The sequence below is a fragment of the Myotis yumanensis genome, unplaced genomic scaffold, assembly GCF_028538775.1.
Source record: "Myotis yumanensis isolate MYYU_CA2020_CCGP unplaced genomic scaffold, mMyoYum1.0.hap1 SCAF_18, whole genome shotgun sequence".
NCBI classification, from domain to species: domain Eukaryota; kingdom Metazoa; phylum Chordata; class Mammalia; order Chiroptera; family Vespertilionidae; genus Myotis; species Myotis yumanensis.
In genome coordinates this window covers 34,129,381-34,147,181 of record NW_027223769.1, presented here as the reverse complement: position 1 = coordinate 34,147,181, position 17,801 = coordinate 34,129,381, and the positions used below count along the sequence as shown (strand labels likewise).

The 17,801-nt window shown below is 63.1% G+C and overlaps 1 protein-coding gene across 10 annotated transcripts in view; it reads right to left on the bottom strand.

Moving 5' to 3' along the window:
- The window catches only part of KIFC3 (kinesin family member C3), a 268,780-nt gene that overhangs the window by 226,788 nt on the left and 24,191 nt on the right, over positions 1-17,801 (bottom strand). For 9 of the 10 annotated variants that reach the window (XM_070397772.1, XM_070397770.1, XM_070397776.1 and 6 more), the window contains 17 exons: positions 11,774-11,839; positions 11,132-11,275; positions 10,761-11,000; positions 10,099-10,272; positions 9,385-9,532; positions 9,175-9,305; positions 7,983-8,094; positions 6,807-6,988; positions 5,841-5,945; positions 4,543-4,673; positions 3,771-3,894; positions 3,464-3,593; positions 3,148-3,377; positions 2,737-2,871; positions 2,211-2,319; positions 1,366-1,391; positions 539-1,189 (listed from right to left, as the gene is read on the bottom strand). In XM_070397772.1, the coding sequence (XP_070253873.1) occupies positions 1,387-1,391; positions 2,211-2,319; positions 2,737-2,871; positions 3,148-3,377; positions 3,464-3,593; positions 3,771-3,894; positions 4,543-4,673; positions 5,841-5,945; positions 6,807-6,988; positions 7,983-8,094; positions 9,175-9,305; positions 9,385-9,532; positions 10,099-10,272; positions 10,761-11,000; positions 11,132-11,275; positions 11,774-11,839 (2,166 nt within the window). In that variant the 3' untranslated portion in view covers positions 539-1,189; positions 1,366-1,386. Of the gene's footprint in view, positions 1-538; positions 1,190-1,364; positions 1,392-2,210; positions 2,320-2,736; positions 2,872-3,147; positions 3,378-3,463; positions 3,594-3,770; positions 3,895-4,542; positions 4,674-5,840; positions 5,946-6,806; positions 6,989-7,982; positions 8,095-9,174; positions 9,306-9,384; positions 9,533-10,098; positions 10,273-10,760; positions 11,001-11,131; positions 11,276-11,773; positions 11,840-17,801 lie in introns of those variants that run through there. The other variant, XM_070397771.1, reaches the window with a different exon arrangement.

Below are 17,801 nucleotides of genomic sequence, written 5' to 3'. Positions count from 1 at the left end.
TGCTGTCCCAGAGCCCAGCCTGCTCCCCGCCCCCGGAGGCCTTCAGAGACAGGACTGGACGAGCGGTCCCCCATCCTCCCCTGAGGGCTCTGAACACACCTCACTCCCTGCAGCACCCCCAGTGCTGGTGGCCAGGACGAGCGACCCGACCCAGTGGGTTCAGCCCCAGTTGGAGGGAGGACCCCACTGAGCACAGGCTCCCTCAAGGCTGGGACCAAATTTAGGCCCACACACCCCATGGCAGGGGCCGGGTGAGGGTGCGCTCACCTGTGGCCAGCTCACTCACTCGGACAAGGCCAGGCCCAGCCATGGTTGTGCCGAGCCGTGGAGGAGCCTGCATGTCCCACCTGTAAGACGGAGGTGACACTGTTGATGGGTCAGTCGTGACGAGGGGAGGGGGGCACCGGCCCTACCCGTCGTGGATGTTCAGGCCACACGACCCTTACTCGGGCAGGTGTGGGGCTGTGGGCGACCCACCAGCAGCACCAGCTGACGCCCTGCTCCTGGGGCTCACAAGACCTGTTCTTCAGACCACACATGTGTAAAAAGGCTTTTATTTTAATATTAAAAATGGCTAAGCTTCCAAAAGTTCTTAAATAGGTTTTCAGAGGAGCAAATGTCAGGAGGCCAGTGAGCAAGGAGTGAGCCTGGTGCCAGGCGGATGGGGGAGCAGCAGAGTCCCCGCCCCCTGGCCTCCTGCCAGCCATAAATAACCCGGCCGCCCGGCAGGCAGGCCGTGCTATGTACACAACGAACACTATACCCACGCCCGGTGCGGGCCCTGGGAGGACTGCCCCCAGGTGCCCACCACCCAGCCCGGCCCACGGTTCCTGCGCCTCCCGGGGCTCCTCAGCCACCCACCGCAGAGGGCGCCCTGCAGGCTGGGAGGGGTGGGCCAGCCCAGGCGAGGGCCACCTCCCGGCACTGCCGCCCTCCCCACGAGGGACCCCTCTGAGGGTCTGGGCTGCCCTTCCAGCCCACGTCGTTTGCACCAAGAGCACAGCCGAGAGACACCGTTTCCTTGTGAACATGTTTCTCATCTTGGGAGACACAAGAGGGGCCGCCTCTCTGGCCTCCACCTCCCAGGCTCCCAGCGCTGCGGCAGGAGGAGGCCCGTGAGGCCTCGGGACCCAGACCCTGGCACAGCAGGGCGGACACGTCCATCACACAGGCAGCGGCCTGGACTTCCCTGCAGGGGGGAGGGAGCTCGTTAGCCTCCATTTAGAGCAGGAGGGAGCCAGGCAGAAGCACACAGACAGCAGGCAGCAGGACGGACCCAGCCCTGAGCAGCAGGCCCCCGGCACAGCCCTACAACCCAAGGCGAGGTCAGGCGCGGGCAGCCCTGGGCCACTGGCCCCCACTCACCTGGAGACGGCAGCCCCAGCCTCAGGCTGAAATCAAAGCAACAGGCGTCTCACTGGCGGGCTTGCCTGGGGCCAGGACCCCCATGATCTGCCGCCCGCCCCCCCCCCCCCCCCCGCCCACCCCGCTCCCCGTGCCTTTGTACCCCAAGCACTGGCTGGGCCAGCGATTCTCAACCTGTGGGTCGCGACCCCTTTGGGGGGGTCGAACGACCCTTTCACAGGTCGCCTAAGACCATCAGAAAACACATATATCATTACATTACGATTCATAATAGTAGCAAAATTACAGTGATGAAGTAGCAACGAAAATAATTTTATGGTTGGGGGTCACCACAACATGAGGAACTGTACTAAAGGGTCGCGGCCTTAGGAAGGTTGAGAACCACTGGGCTGGGCCTTTCTGTGAGTGGGGCAAGTTGGGGGCGGGAGGCCTGGATCCCAGTCCTCTGGCCAGGCCCGCTCCTCATCTAGGACGTGCGGTGGGCCCTGCCCTTTCCACCGTGGAGCTGGGGCTCAGGGCTGGTGACGCAGACCTGCTCTGACGGGCATATTGCAGGAGCCCAGCCAGCGGGCCAGGGACACTCATGTCCTGGGCCCAAGTCACCAGCCCACTCGGAGCCCTTGGAGGGGGCTCTTCCATTTCCCTCTGTGAAACGGACACAGCACCATCTGCCCCAGCTAAAGCCCAGGGCCAGGGAAGGCTGTGAAACAGGCTCTGGAGAAGTTTTAGAAACTTTTTTTTTAAAAAATTTTTTAAAAAGCCTGTCTAGGTAAGGGCAGTGCCGTGGCTGTGACTGGCCTGTGGGGGTGGCTCACCACCCGCCCGCCCACCCCCGAAATGCTCACCTGAGGGCTGCAGCCTCCTCCGGATGGAGCCTGGGCGGCTGGAGGTCCCAGAGCCGGGGGCCGAATGGGCTCGTGTGGAGCCCGGTGGCGTCTGGCAGGCCGGCTCCCACTGTGGGCAGGGGGAGCAGGTGGGTGGGGCCGTGCTCCCTGCACCCCTCCACCACGCTCCCCTCCCCTCCCCTCCCAGCCTCCTGACACGGCTCCCTCGCCTGCAAAATGGCTGCCGTGACGGCACCACGCTTGTTATTGCGAGAGTTAAACGAGGTAACGCAGGGAAAGACGGGACCTAGTCAATGCTGAGCACCTGTGCGCACCCCACGCCCCGCCCGCCCCCAGCCGGCTGACGACCAAGAACTACTTTCGCTACTGGGTTTGGGTTCAAGTTTTGGCTCCAGCCCCTCTGGCGTCCCCGGCGCCCCCCGCCCCGCCCCAGGCTGTCACCCCTCCCGGGCCCCTCCCTCCGGCTCCTGACCTGGAAGTGCCCCCCCCCCCCCCCCCCCCCCGCAGGCCTGAGCCAGCCCCCTACCTCCAGGTGTTCTTGGCTGGACCAGGACCCCAGCTCTGCCCTGCGGGCCCCGGGGCCCAGCTCCACAGAGCGCACCCTCTCAGCAAACTTGAGGGAGTAGAGGGTCTCGCTGGTGTTCTTCTCCACGGGGGACACCTAGGGGACACGAGGGCTCACTCCCCACCCCAGGTGGCTGCCCCCACAGAACGAGGGGCAGCGTGCTCACCAGAGGGCGCTCACCGCCAGGGGACTCTGGCCCAAGTGAAGGAACTTGGGAGGCACGGGTGTGTGTGTGTGTGTGTGTGTGTGGCCCTGTCGGGGTGCATGTCACGGACTTTGGAGCTGCTGAGGGTCCCTTCCCTGCACAGCCTGGGTACCCAGAAGGGGCCCCGGTCTTGGTGCTGGCCAAGCCCCCCCCCCCCGAGGCCTCACCTGCACCACCATGAGGGTCTTGCTGTCCCCGCTGAGCGAGTCCTGCAGGAGGTAGGTGAGCTTGGAGTTGCGGAAGGGCACGTGGCCCTGGCGGGAGCGCAGCGCCGCGATGACGTCCCCGAGGGCCGACAGCGACTTGTTGATGTGCTGCGCCTCCCGCAGGCGGCTGCCCTCGGCCCCCGACTTGCCCACGCGCTCCGAGCCGGCCAAGTCCACCAGGTTCAGCTTCCCTGTGGGAGGGCGCTGGGCAGGTCAAGGGTGCCCCAGAGGCGGGCGTGGGGGGGCGCTGGGCAGGCCGCCCCGGGCCCTCCCTCACCCGTGGTGCGGAGGCCGGTGCTGCAGTCCACGCCGCGCACCGTCACGATGAGCAGGGCGTGCGAGCGGGAGCTGTGCTCGTTCAGGTTGGTGAACTCCGTGGTGCGGTTGGTGTGGCCGAACTCAAACACCTGGGGGCGGGCGGGCAGAGGTACGGGGCTCGAGCGGGGCCTTGGGGTCGCCCCGTCCCCAGGTACCCACCCCAGGGAGGGTGTCCCCCTCTGCATGGCACAGCGGAGGAAACAGGCCCAGAAAGCTCTGGGCGGGGGCTCCCCACATTTCCCCGCCCCGTCCCCCCAGCTCCACACCTTGTTGATGTCGTCCACGCTCTGCACCCGGAACTCCGTCAGCCCTGGCACGTACAGCTGCCCGCTGCCGTCGGGGCACAGCCGGATCTCCAGCTTCTCCTGGGGCTCCTGCCCCAACAGGTCCCTGCCGGGGGTGGGGTGGAGGGGACGACAGTCACGCTCTCCTTCTGTGTCTGCTGGCTCTGCACCTGCCCCAAACCTGGAATGTCCCCCATCCAACCACACCCCTTCCTGGACATTGGGCTAAGCCCCTCCTCCTCCTCCTCCTCCTCCTCTTCCTCCTCCCTGAACTCAGCCCACTGAAGGGCGGAGACCGACTGTCCCCCAAAAGGCCTGTGGTGGTGCTCCTCCTGTCCCCACAGTGCACTGGCCGCTGTGGGCAGGCCCCCCACAGCCCACTCTCACTTATCACACCTGGGCAGCCTGCGGGTATGGGAGGAGCTTCCAGGGGAAAAGGAACTCCTCAGGGAGCAGAGAGAGAGCCCTCCTCCCTGCCCTCCTCCCCTGCCCGCTGGTGGGGGAGGGGCCTGGGGCCAGCAGACGCTCTGAGCTGAGTCCTGGTGTACAGCCCCCCACTCCTTCAAGGAGACTCCCATTCCCATCCCACCTGGCTCTACACGGTCCGAGACCACAAAGCTTCCCGGAGGCATGTGCCACCCCAGGGCCACCCACCTGAGGGCTCACACCTGAGAACCATCCACCTGAGGGCCCTCCACCTGCTGACCTCCCCCCCCCCCACCCCCCACCTCCCCGCACACCCCCAGCCTCCAACCTGAGGGCCTCGTTGTAGATCTCGGCCGCACTGACGGTGATGGTGAACTCCCAGTCGGAGGCCTTCTCCTGCACCTCGGAGAAGAGCAGCTGCAGGGCCCGCTGGTTGATGCCTGGGTTCTCAGGGGTTCCCTGGGGGCAGAAGCAAGGCCCCGTGAGCTGGGCCCCTCCCCACCACGAGGGGTGGCCCGTGCAGATGCTCACAGGGTGCCTGTGGCCCCCAGCCTCCTCCAGCTGCCCCTCGCAAGGCCAGCCTCCCTGCCCGAAGCCTCCGTCTGCAGCTGGTCTGTCCCCAAACCCCCTCCCCCCACTGCAAGCAACTTTATTCACCTGCTTGGGCCTCAGTTTCCCACCTTTAAAATGGTGGGAACCCGCTGTCAGACTGCCCTAGACAGATCAGGGCGCCCAGGTGAAACGCCGGCCGGGGCAGCACATGGCTGCTGGGAGCCAGATGTGTACCTGGCCCTGGTGAGCCGCCTGGGACGGACACGGGGAACCCGATTTCCCTGTCGCTGCCCACATGGGGCTGATATCAGGGAGGCCGTGAGCCGGGCTCTAGGTGGTGGAGGGGAGGCCCAGGCGGAGCCGGCAGGGACCTTGGGACCCTGAGCTCCCGGCCTGAGAGGAAATCTCACTGGGCTCTCACTTCCCCTCTGAGGGCCCCTCTCATCAAAGGGCCCTCTCACTCGCCTTGTCCCGACACCGGGACACTTGCCCTCCGTCTCTACCCAGGAAACCGCCCCGTCAAGAGCCAGGGAAACGCTGACAAACCAAAGACCCCCGGGGCCCAGCCTTCCATTTTCATCTACAGTCAGGTTTCTTCCTCCTCTAGAGGCTGGGTCCCCGAGGGGAGGGGACAGCCGCCAGCAGGGAGGAGGCAGGTAAGAGCAGGGCTCCCACCCACGACAGTCTTCACCGGCCAGTCTCTCCCAGGGGCCGGGACCGCCTCCAGGGCAGAGACCTGCCCTCATCCATCCTGGTAGCCCCAGGGCCCAGCCCGGGCAGCCGGACCGCAGGAGCCCAATAAAGGCGTGTGGAGCCCAATCTATTCCATGAAGACTGACTCTGATTTCAGGCCAAGACCTTTCTGTGAGGTGGCTGCCGTCACCCCTGCCCCTCCTACCACGGGGACCATCCCAGGGCCCTTGGGCAAGGCGCCCCCTCTTCAGGCGCTGGTGGCGGGGAGGTCGTGAAGACCGAGGGAGGCACAACACACCACGCAGAACCCTGAGTCCCCACCCGTGGCAGCCAGGGGTGGTCCTCGCGGTCTGAGCCCCGCCCCAGGCAGCGGGCACCCACCTCCATCGTGTACGTCTTGCCAGCACCCGTCTGGCCGTAGGCGAAGATGCAGACATTGAACCCGTCGATGCAGGAGGTGATCAGGGCCTGCACCTCCTGGAAGACCTGGGAGGGGACATGGGGTGGAGGGTGTGGGGCTGCGGGGGCTGCTGGGACCAGGATCCCCATCAGCACCTCTTCCAGCCACCACCCCCCCCGCCCCCGACCGCTTCCTCCTTCAGCAATAACACAGCAGGTGACTGTGGACAACGGCTCACTGTGGAGCAATCCAGGACTAAGCAGTCAGGAGCACTGGACACCGATGGTAACCTCGCTGCCCAAAGACCGACGGGAAGGCAGGGCCAGCTTACTGCCCCCAACACCTGAGCAAGGGCCGCCCAGCCCTAGAGCGCAGGGGACCCGCCCCCACCCCTAGAGGGTGCAGCCAGATGAAGACAGAGGCCAGTCACATGCCTGGCGCCTCCTCTGCCCGCCTGCCTGACAGTGGGCAGAGGACGGGGGCAAAGGTAGAGCCGGGCATAGAGAGAGGAGAGCACAGGCCAAACAGGCCGGGCAGGTCGGCCCTGGCAGGGATGAGACAAGAGCAGATGCTGAGACCCCACGCCTCTGACGGGCTGGAGGGAGCGGGCTCAGAGCTGGCCAGGGTCATGTGGCTGTGAGGAGCCACGTGGGTGGGCGGAGCTTTGGGGTGGGCGGGGCCACGTGGTGGGAGGGACTGTGCATGGATCTCTCCTTCCCAGCAGAGGCTTCTAAGGCCCTCAGACTTAGCTTCCCACCCTCTTCTCTCCAGAGGAAAGGAGAGAGGGATCCTGACACCCAGGCCACTCTACCCTATCTCCCCCACGCTCGCCCTGCTTTCTGCCCCCCGTCCCCCATCATCTGTCCCTTTCCTGGTGAGTCTCTGTGTCCCCCTCTCTCCACTGCTCTCCGTCCCTACTCCCCACCCGACCTGAGAGCCACACTCACGTCCTGCTGGGAGGCCCTCGGGGAGAAGACCTTGTCCAGCTCGAAGGACACAGGCTTCCCTTTGTGCAGCAGGTGGATGATGGAGTCGTCGTCAGGATCGAAGGTCACCGCGTTGGTCGCCTCGGGTCCTTCCCCATCCTCCTTGGTGACTGGCCGGACACGGGCAATCACCCGGATGTTGCCTGGTTGGGTGGGGGAGGAGAGAAGGGGGACAGGCTGGGTCAAGACCAGATGGTTTCCATGCTGGTGCCGCTGGAATCCTAAGCAGGCTAGTGGCTCAGGAGCCTCCTGCCTTCTAAGCAAGGCCCCCAGGGCCACACAGCTCTTATCAGTCACTCACACTGTAGTATGAATTCCCTTATTGGTACATTTTCTTCCTGAGCAAACCAGTGGAGGGCGGGAGCTTCCCCTTGGGGACAGGGAGAAAGGTCAGTTGTGGGATCGTGTGGATAGGAGGGGGTGGGACACCCTGGGAATTGCTGGCAGACAGGCTGCCTTCGGGGGACGAGGTGTTGGAGGCGTGGATCTTCAAGCCCTCCGGTGGGATCCCAGTGCCCCTGGAATGAAGAGAAAACTCCCCACCACAGCTCGCCGGGGCCCACCGTCCCCCTCCACCTGTCCACACCAACTCCCAGCCCAGGTCTCAGGTCTAGCTTTGCCTCCTCCAGGAAGCCCCCCAGCACCCCTCCTCCCCAGCCCGGGTAAGGGAACCCGTCGGGGTTCTCTGGCTGCTGGAGGATCACTGTCTGCCCTCCCAGCTGAAGTGAGCACCGAGAGGCAGGGATGGCGTCCGAGGGCCACAGCCAGGTCTCCGCGTCTGGAGCAGCACCTGGCACAGGACAGGCACTCCCTAGGCCTTTGTGCCGTGAATGGGTGAAATCTCGGGCATGGCCCGGCCCTAGGTCAGAACAGGTGGCGTTCCAGCCCCTCACCACCCGGCCTGGGGGCGGCCTACTGTGGACACTGGCAAGGGCCTCGGGGTTGGACAGATCCAAGCCTGACTGCTCTGTGTCTCTGTTGCTTTATCCTCAAAGATGGAAAGACAATAGCTCCTCCGTGACAGGGCACAGCTCCAAGGAGTGGTGCTGGGGGCCATGGGGAGGGGCAGGGTCACCCCTGAGCCAGGCAGAGGACCCCTGTGCCGGCACCCCGCCCCCCAGCCCGCCCCGCAGTCACCTTTCAGCCGCACGAGCTCGTTGTGGCATTTCTTGCGCAGCTGCAGCTCCCGGCGGTACTTGCGCAGCAGCTCCTGGTTGTTGCTGTTGACCTCCTGGATGGCCTGGCCGATCTGGCGGGGGACACGCAGCACCGTCGGGGGGCAGCTCCGCATGCTACCTGCCCCCCGGCTGGCTGAGCACTGTCCCCCGCCCTGTGCTGAGTCCCCTCTGGGGAGGTGAGGGTGCTGCTACCAGTTCCATTTTACAAAGAAGGAAACGGAGCCCCTGAGAGGCTGAGCCCATAGTTCAAGGTTGCCCGGCAGCACGAGCAAAGAGCGGCATCTCAGCTTCACGCCACGGCACTCGCCCTCGACCTCAGATTCCGCTGGACCCCAATCCGAGCTCTACCCTGAGGAGCTGGGACCTGAGGCAACAGGCTCCGTGCCTTCAAGCCTCAGTTTTCCCATCTGCAAAGTGGGGCTAACAGCATCTAACTCGTGTGGATCTGTAGGAGTCGGTAGGCAGAGATCTCCACGCTGCGTTTCGCAGGGGAAAGCAGCAGGAGGCCGGGCACACGCCCCGATGCTGCCCTGTGGGTCAGAGGGCACAGAACACCCGGGAATCGCTGGCACAGAGGCCGCCTTCGGGGAGCAGGGTGGCAGAGTCCTTTCCTTCTCTCTGATGCCCTTCTTTCTACCATGTCCATATTTTCCTGACATCGTATTTTAAAGAACTATTTTCTACTCCTAAAATACATCAGTCTCTCTACCCTGCAGAGCCATCATTCAGATCCAAGGAGCCAACGGCTATATAAGGCTCAGCGTGTGGGAGGCACGTGAGAGACACTGGCTATTCTCACATTGAACAAGCGCAGCTTGCAAAACTTAAATTCAAGCTAGCAGATGTACGGATGCAGGTAGCATGCCTGAGATACGAGGGTATCTGTAACATGTTTGGGTTCAAGAGTCAGAATACAACAAATGCCCAAATGCCTGCCCCTGAGCAGACTTTTTCAAACAGGGTCTGGGGTGGCAGTGTGTGTGTGGCGGGGTGGGGGGGGTGGGGGGGAGACACGGGACGGGGGAACGCAGTTGTCTGGGAGGACACAGTTGTCTGGGGCTCGGTCTGCATTTTGGAAGAGCACCTGGGTGGATGCGGCCTGTGCCCAAGGCCTCTCCCAGCCCCCCCCTCCCCCCAGGGCTGGCGCTCACCTCGGCCTTGACGCCCTTGAGGGCCTCCTGCAGCAGCAGGGGGAAGCCGCGCACCTGCCGCTTGAGCCCGTTGTAGTCGTTGGTGAGGGTCCGCAGCGCGGGCTGCAGCGTCAGCAGGTTGGTCCGGACGCCTATGGGACGGGAGGGGTGTCAGGCGGGCGGGGTGAGGGGTGCCGCGCGGGGCAGGTCAGGGCCCAGGTGGCGGCTCACCTGCCAGGTTCTCGTGCACGGCCTTCATCTCCACCTGCGCCCTGGCGAAGGCCTCCTCGATGGCCCGGTTCTTGTCCTCCTCCAGGGCCTGCATCTCCTCCAGCATCTGCCCGTGCGCCCGCTCCAGCTCCGCCTCGTACATGGCGATCTGGCGGCCAACGCCAGCGGCTCAGTACACGGGGCCGAGGAGGGGAGGGGGGGGGCGGGGTGCCAGAAAGAAGCCTTGTCTCTTCTTACCCCCCCCCCCCCGCCCCCGCACACGCATGCGCACACAGGAGAGGGGTAGGATGGCCATCTCTCTCCCCCACGGAGCCATGAGCTCCATGCAGCTACTTCCCTACGTTGCTCTAGCACCAACCTGGGTCCTGGCACATAACAGGTGCGCACACCCCAGGGGAGCGTGTTTGCTACGATACTGACTAGAGCCCCTTCCGAGAGCGGGTGTGCTGGGCCCGAGGCCTCTGTGAGAAGAGCCTCTTGCGAGTCGGTCCCTGAGCCGCACTGTGAGGTGTGATCACACCATTTTATAGCTGAGGAAACAGAGACTCCGACAAAACTGGCCCTTGGTCACACGGTCAGCGGGAAGAGGAGGGACCAGAGCCTGGGTCTGTGGCCTGTACGAAAGGCTGGCCTCTGCTGCGTGCACGTCCTGCCCCGCAGCCATGCGTACCCCCACAGGCACCCCAACACGCACCCCCCCCACGGCCTGCGCACCTGGGCCCGCAGCTGTGCGGTCAGCTGGTGCGAGCTCTGCAGCTGCTGCTCCATCTCCTTCAGCACCTGTCTCTGCATGGCCACCTGCTCCTGCAGGTGCTGGTTCCGGGTCTGGGACTCGTTGAGGGCCTGCTTGGTCTTGGGCGACTCCACCTCCACCGTTTTGATGACATACTGCGGGCGCGAGAGGGAGGGGAGCATGGGAGTGTGAGTGTGCCTCAACCTCACTCTGAGGCCCTGGGACTCAGCTGGCCTGGGGAGGGGACCCTCAGGGACACCCCACCAAGAGCCCCTGAAAAAGCCAGCGACGCTGCGAGGTCCTGGCTTCCTGGATTGCTGCCAGGGCCTCCTGGGACCTTCTCCTCTTAATGAGCCACCATGAGCCCGGCTGTGGCCCCAGCCTCGGCACAGAGCAGATGAGAACAAAGATGAGGGCACCCGGTGATGCCCTATGTCCATGCCTGGCCTGCGGTGGGCACCTCCACCATCGGTTGCCGGATGCCTACCGCGTGCCTGGCCCTGGAGAGCATGAGGGGGGGACAGGCCAGAGACTGCCTGAGCGCAAACCCAGAGCGCCGCCTTCACCACTCACACCTGCTCCTGCAGGCCAGCCCTGCCCCGGGCACCAGGGGCCAAGCCCGAGGCACAGCCCAGGCTCCCACCTTGATGGGCGGCGACTGGGCCCGCAGGCTGGCGATGGTCTCGTGGCTGTCGCGCAGGCGCCGGCTGAGCCGCTCCTCCTCCTGCGCCTTCTCGGCCAGGCAGTCCTTGAGCCGCAGCTCCACCTCGGCCAGCCGGTCGGTCTTCTGCTGCACCTCCAGGTTCAGCTCGGAGAGCATGCTTTTGTTCTCCGCCACCTCCAGCTGCAGCTGGGCCAGCCGGTCCCGGAGCTGGGCGCTCTCCTGCAGACAGGGGGACAGGCCAGGACCCGTGTGAGGCAGACAGACAGGCGGACGAGCCGGCAGGGTCCCTTGTGAGGAGCCGGGACCCTGTTAGGAAGGGGCCCTCGGGGACCCCCTGGCCCTGTGCTCACCTGGCTGTGCTCGCAGCCCGCGCAGGGGGCCGCCGGCTTTGCACGCAGCTCCTGCAGCTCGGCCTCGCAGCGCCGCATCTCCTGCCTCAGTCGCTCATTCTCCACCATCAGCAGGTCCCGGTGCTTCTCCAGGTCCGTGCCTCCCTGTGGAGTCAGCCCAGGGGGCATGTGGCCGGGGTGGTCACGGGGAAGCAAGGAGGGAGGGCAGAGTGTGTGCAAGGGCAGGGGAGAGGGCGGAGAAAGACAGAGAGAAGAAAAGAGGAAGGAAGGAGAGCGAGGGAGAGAAGGGCCTCAGGAGAGAAAGATGAAGACAGGAGAGAGAGATGGAGAGGGCAGTGAGACAGGCACTGCTCCGGCAGCACCCCACCCCGGCATCCTATTTTCCTGAGTGTGAAAGTCACAAGTCGTATTTATACAGAGTTCACACTCCGATTTCGCATCACAAGGGAGAAGTCACCTCCCACCCCGGGGGGAGGGGGGGGCGTCACGTGACCTCGGAGGGCCTAGTGAAGGTGGTAAGTATCCGGGAGCATTTTCCAGGCAGGACGCTGCCCCCGCTTGGGCTGCTGGGCTCGCACCAGACTACGCATCGGCCCCGCCCGCCCGCCCGCTGCCCGCTGCGGGAGGCGATGGTGGCCTCACCAGCTCTGATCGGAGGCGGCTCACTTCCTGGGCCTGGCTGATGAGCTTCTCCTTCAGGCTCTCCACCTGCCAGCACAAAGCCAGGGTCACAATGAGCCCTGCTCACCTCCAGCCCACGCCCAGGCCTCGGCCCAGCCCTCCCTGTGTCCGAGCATCAGGCCACACCTGGGACTCCAGCTGAGAGACACCTGGCACGGGCCTGCCAGCCTTCGGCACCCTCTCCCACCCAGGACCCAGCCGGCCTGAGCTCCCAGGCAAGTCTGCGGGCGGATGCAGTAGATGTTGCGACCCCTGTACCCTCCGGGCTCACGCCAGGGGGAGCTCACCAGGAGGCTCAGGGGGCTGCCCCTCAGGATGCGTGCCTTGCACAGGCCCCCGCCCAGGCCTGTGCCTACCTCTGTATCTGTAACTTTATATTCTTTGCTCCTAAAAGGCTCCCCAGATTGTGTAAACGGTAGGTACTAGGAAGCCAGGCTCCGTCCTTGCCCAGCTCCTAGGATTTTCCACGTTGAGTGGTTCCAGGTGAGGCTGCCTGCGGAGACGGGCCTGCCAGTGAGCAGAGCACATCTGGGACCTGCGTCCTCCCCAGCTCCCAGCCTGCCTCTCAGGAGCTGCGGCGGGGTGAGAGGGGGCGTGCACCCCATCCGGAGGCAAGGGTGACCTGGCTCGGCGGGAGCCCTGGGCGGGGAAACCAGCCCCCAGCGGGCAGATCCCAGGATGGCGACCCGCCCTAGGGCCGAGCTCCAGCCGCCCGCAGACCCTCTCCTTGGAAAAGAACCCAAAATGCACACAAGGACTTTGACGCGAGCACCTTTGCCGTCTTCCTGGCAGAGGATTCTGGGATGCGCGCCCCACGCCCTGGACTCACCCTGAGGAGGGTTAGAGGTGGGGCTTTCACATCGGGCCTCTAAACAGCAGGTGACAAAGCCCCTGCCTCCAGGGCCACCAGGTAAGGCAGGTGAGGGGCAGTGTGGACTGCACCCCAAGATCACCTGCAGGAGGCAGCCACCATGCCCCCTGCGGACGGGGCCAGGAGGACACAGGCTCTGTGTCGCCAACCTTTTGACCGTTCCAGAGGCCAGACGTTGGGGTTCCCGGGGTGTGTGTGTGTGTGTGTGTGTGTGTGTGAAATCTCCCGACTTTAATGGCTGAGGTGCCATCGACAGTCTGTGGGCTCAGGACCAGAGCTCAGTCTTCGGGCCTGGAGAAGGTGGCGGAACCATGTGTCGGGCCTCTGCCTCTGAGGCGGTTGGGGAAGAAGCCGGCCATGGGCTCCACCCGCCTCGGAGGCGAAGGCCCTGACACCAGCGCTGTCGCTCATGATCGGGGACAAGGATTCCAAAACACAGACCCCGAGAGGGGCTGGGAGGCCCAACCTGGTTTCCCAAGTCCTCCTGGTGGACAAGTGGTGGGGGCAGGGCGGGGGGAGTGGGGGGGGCGGGCGGCGCTAAGGGCACAGCCAGGAGTGCACAGGATGGGACCAGGTGGTCCCGGAGGCTCCATTCCTACAGCCCCCTCCCCCCCGCCCCAGCCTGTGCTGGGCCATGGGCCACGCAGGTGGCAAAGCCCATGCCACTCTCTGCACCATCCGGTACCCCTTCTGGTAAGAGCCTGGTTGGGGGGGGGGGTGCTCAGAGCCATGGCCCCACAAGGGAATGAGGAACAGTTTGCACTAGGCCAGTGATGACGAACCTATGACATGCGTGTCAGAGGTGACACGCGAACTCATGTTTTTGGTTGATTTTTCTTTGTTAAATGGCATTTAAATATATAAAATAAATATCAAAAATGTAAGTCTTTGTTTTACTGGTTGCAAAGATCAAAAAATTTCTATCTGTGACACGGCACCAGAGTTAAATTAGGGTTTTTCAAAATGCTGACACGCTGAGCTCAAAAGGTTCGCCATCACTGCACTAGGCAGTGTTTCAGTCCGTAGTCCCAACGTTGGGAATCACCCGAACACCAGCCGTGGGGAAGGGCCAGCCTGAGGGGCACACAGCCTGGCGTGCGGCCATCAGCTGTGTTTCCTGGGAGCTTTAAACGACACAGGGATTCGTGTCTCCACAGAGTCAAAGAAAAACCCAAAACGAAACTGTGCGGGAAGTACCACAAAGCAGAGGTCCCTGGACTGTGGCATTATATGACCGATTCTTTATGCTTTTCCGTTATTTTTAAGTCTCAAAGAATGTGTATTCCTCTTGCACCCCCTTCACCCTAAAACAGGCGCGTCTATTTCCTTTCGAAAGGTAGGGATCCCCCTCCCCAAGGTCCTCCCCCAGCAATCACCCCAGCACGGTCCATTTGTGAACGGGCGGCCCAGACAGGCTGCGTCCTTGGTGCGGGCTGGGTGTGCTCTGACCTCGCTTGTCCCCAGCGCGCTGCCAGGCACTCAGAGGGAAGTGGGGTTTTCCAGCATTTACCGGGGGGGTCAGGATGCCCCCGCCACCTGCCGGCAGCCAGGCTCCAGTCTCCTTCTTGCATCACAATCGGAACCCTGGGCTCTGCCTAGAACTCTGAGGGGCACCCCAAAAGGAGGTGCCTACAAAGGGGCCCGAGAGCTGGGTGGGGGGTTGAGGGAGGGGCTGTAAATGACTCCTTCGGTCGGAGTGTCAGACACTCGGTCACCTCCTGGTTTATCTAGGGCAGCAGGGGACACAGCTCCACACCGGGGGGGAGGGGGGTGGCTGGTCAGGCACACACCATCCATGGTGTGGGTGACAGCACCCGGCAGGCAAGCTCCTGTGGGGGCTGGGAAATGAGAAGCTGCCCAGAGGGGTCTGCTTCGGGAAGGCTGAGGGGGTGTGGGGGAGGTTCCAGAAGTCCCTGAGTCAGGAAAACAATGAGCAAAAAGAGAGACAGAGGCAGCCAGAGGACCTCAGATGGGAGACGCCAGCAGGCTCAGAGCAGTGAGGGCAGAGAGTGGGGGGCTGAGGGTGAGCCTCACCAGAGAGGAGGGACTCCCCGGGAGGGAGCCCCTGAGGCACCCTCTTTGTGCACCCACCATGGCTCTACATCGGTACGAAGAGGGAGGGGCCTTCTCTATTGCTCCTCACCAGCCCCAGGCCCAGCAGGTGCCCGGCACACAGAGGTCCCCATAGCCACCCCAAGCACCCGCATCGGCAGCCAGCACACTCCAAGTGCAGAGCCGCAGGACGAGGCAGGCGCCCGACAGGCGGCTGTGGGGCTCCAGGCCAGCTCGGTGTCAACCCCAGGGTGGAGGAAGGGACCAGGCTGGGCATGGACCGCACAGGTGTCAGCCAGAGAAACTGAGTCACGGGCCTGGTGCCGAGGAGCCTTGGGGTTGCAGGGAGCTGGGGCCTGACAGTTACACTTCCTGGTGGAAGGGGCTGCCCTGTGCAGGTCTGTTTTCTCAGCTGCCCCCCATCAACACCGCCTACGGCCTGCTGCTCACCTCCTGCCGTGCGGCCCCGCCTCAGCTGCCTCCTAAGGAAAGGAAGGCTCTCCAGGGGCCAGGAAAGGCGTTACTAAGCTGGGGAGGCAAGGGGGCCTGGGGAGCCATTGGGCCTCAGGGAACCAGCCCAGAGGCCAGAGGGGCAGCCCCAGAGAGAACCCCACACTGTCCCCAACATGCACCCTCTCCCAGGAGACCTGATTCCTGGCTCCGTGACCTCTGACCAGGCCTGGCCTGTCCATCCGGCCCTGCCTCCACTGCCACGTTTCTGCATCCGAGTCTTTCTGCCATGAGGGGCCGTGGGAAGCGTGGACCCCCAGGCCCGAGGGGCCAGGTTCCAGTACAGACACCACCCTACCCTCCGGACAACCTTGGACAGTCTCAGCTTCGCCACGCCCCTGGGTTTCCTCCTCGGTATGCTGGGCCCCGGCTCCAGGGACGGCCCGAGAGGAGGGGGAGCTGGAAGCCACCAGGACATCACCTGAGGCTGTCGTTGCCGACGTCCAGGGAGGGTCATCCTCTGTAGCCACAGCCCCCCTCGGTGGCCAGACCAAGACCCGTGGCCTCTGTGGCCTGGGTCAGCCAGGTGCTCAAGGACTGAGAAGGGGACCTTCAGCCCGAGGGCTCCCACAAAAGTCTCCATCCGACACTCACCAGGGGGAGGCCTGAAAGGTCCCCTGCAGCCCTCACGGGCCCAGGCACCCACAGTGATGATGGCAACCCCGTTTACTGAGCCGGCTTCACCAGCGGGGCGGGTTTCTGCATAACATCAATATGATGAACCCCCAGTCCTGAGGTAGCTACTATCATTATGCCCATTTCACGGGAAGAAAAACTGAGGTTCCAAGAGATTAAGCCTTGGTTAAGCGACTTGCTCAAGGTCACCTGACCACTAAGTGGCAAACCTAGGATTGTAACTCAGCCCCCCACCCCACCCCAGGGTGACCCCCACAGAGCCCTCACTCGATTTTTTTGTTTTGTTAATCCTCACCTGAGGGTATTTTTTTCATTGATTTTTTTTTTTTTTTAAAGAGAGAGTGGAAAGGAGGAAGAGAGAGAGAGAAACATCCACGTGAGAGAGATACACTGATTGGTTGCCTCCCGCATGAGCCCCAACTGGAGCTGGGGAGCAAGTCTGCAACCCAGGTACATGCCTTTGACCGGGAATCGAACCCGAGACCCTTCGGTGTGAGGGCCGATGCTCTAACCACTGAACCACGCCGGCCAGAGCAGCGCCCTCGCTCAACCACCCTTAACACTGCCTGCCTTTCAGAAAGAGCCACACGGGAAAGCAGCCACGCTCAGACGGCGAGGCTGGGAGCCAGGCGCCAAGAGGATGAGGTGGAGAGGACCCCCCGGTGGGCTTTCCTTAGAGGGTCAACAAATAGAAGACAGGAAGGTCAACGTGTGCCAAACCACAGGGAGGCTGACAGGAGACCAGCGCGCGCAGGAGGGACCCTCACAGGGCACCGCACTTTACAGTTTACCGTCCATTTTCCTGTCCAATCATTACTGATCTGCTCAATAGCCACAAAGCCACCCTTCTCAGCCTGGAAATGCAGGCTCAGACAGGAAGTGACCTCCTGTGGCTGCACAGCCAGCACATGGCAGAGCCAGGACCAGGATCCTGCCCCCGACTCCAAACCCAAACTCTTCCCTGTTGAGGGGGTGGTAGCACCCATAGCCCTGGACCATGTCATCGGGCCCTGGTATCATGTCCGCTGTACAGATGGGAAAACCGAGGTGCAGCGTGATGGTTAACTAGCCCAAGGTCACACAGCTCATGAGGAGGGCCAACATCAGGATTCGAACCCAGCTCCGGGCACACAGGGTTGGCCCCAGCTCCACAGGGCAGGACCCTGAGAGAGGGTCAGAGACTGGAGCTTGAGGGGCAGCCACTGAGAAATTAGCAGAAAACAGCTGACAGGATGTCTGAGGACAGCCCGGCTGGTGTGGCTCAGTGGCTGAATGTCAACCTATGAACCACGAGGTCACTGTTTGATTCCTGGTCAGGGCATAAGCCTGGATCGCAGGCCCGATCCCCAGTGTGGGGTGTGCAGGAGGCAGCCGATCCATGATTCTCTCTCATCACTGATGTTTCTATCTCTCTCTCCCTCTCCCTTCCTCTCTGAAATCAATAAAAATATTTTTTTTAAAAAAAGAAAGAATGCCTGAGGATAAACCAAAGTGAGCAAAGACCAGGCACCAATCAGAATTCCGATTTCTCCAAAGGGCCCAGAGGAGCGGGGATGGGGAGGCTGATGGGGAGGTGGTGGGGAGTCAGGGGTGGGGCCCAGAGTGTGTGCAGGGCTGGGGCTGGGAGACACCGAAAAGGCTGTGATGCTTCCCCTTCCACTTCCCCTCTAAGAAGTAAGTAGATTTTGCTAATTAAGGGGGGGGAAAAAACGTTTGGAAAAAAAAATTTGCTGGAAGTCACAAAAGGCCACTATTATTATGATTTCATTTACATGAAATGTTCCCCAAACAGGCAAATCCATAAAACAGAAAGCAGATGGGCGGTTGCCAGGAGCTGGGGGGAGGGGGAGCGACTTAATAGGTCTTTTCGGGGTGATGCAGATGTTCTGCAATTAGAGGGTGGTGGTGGTTGCCTCACCA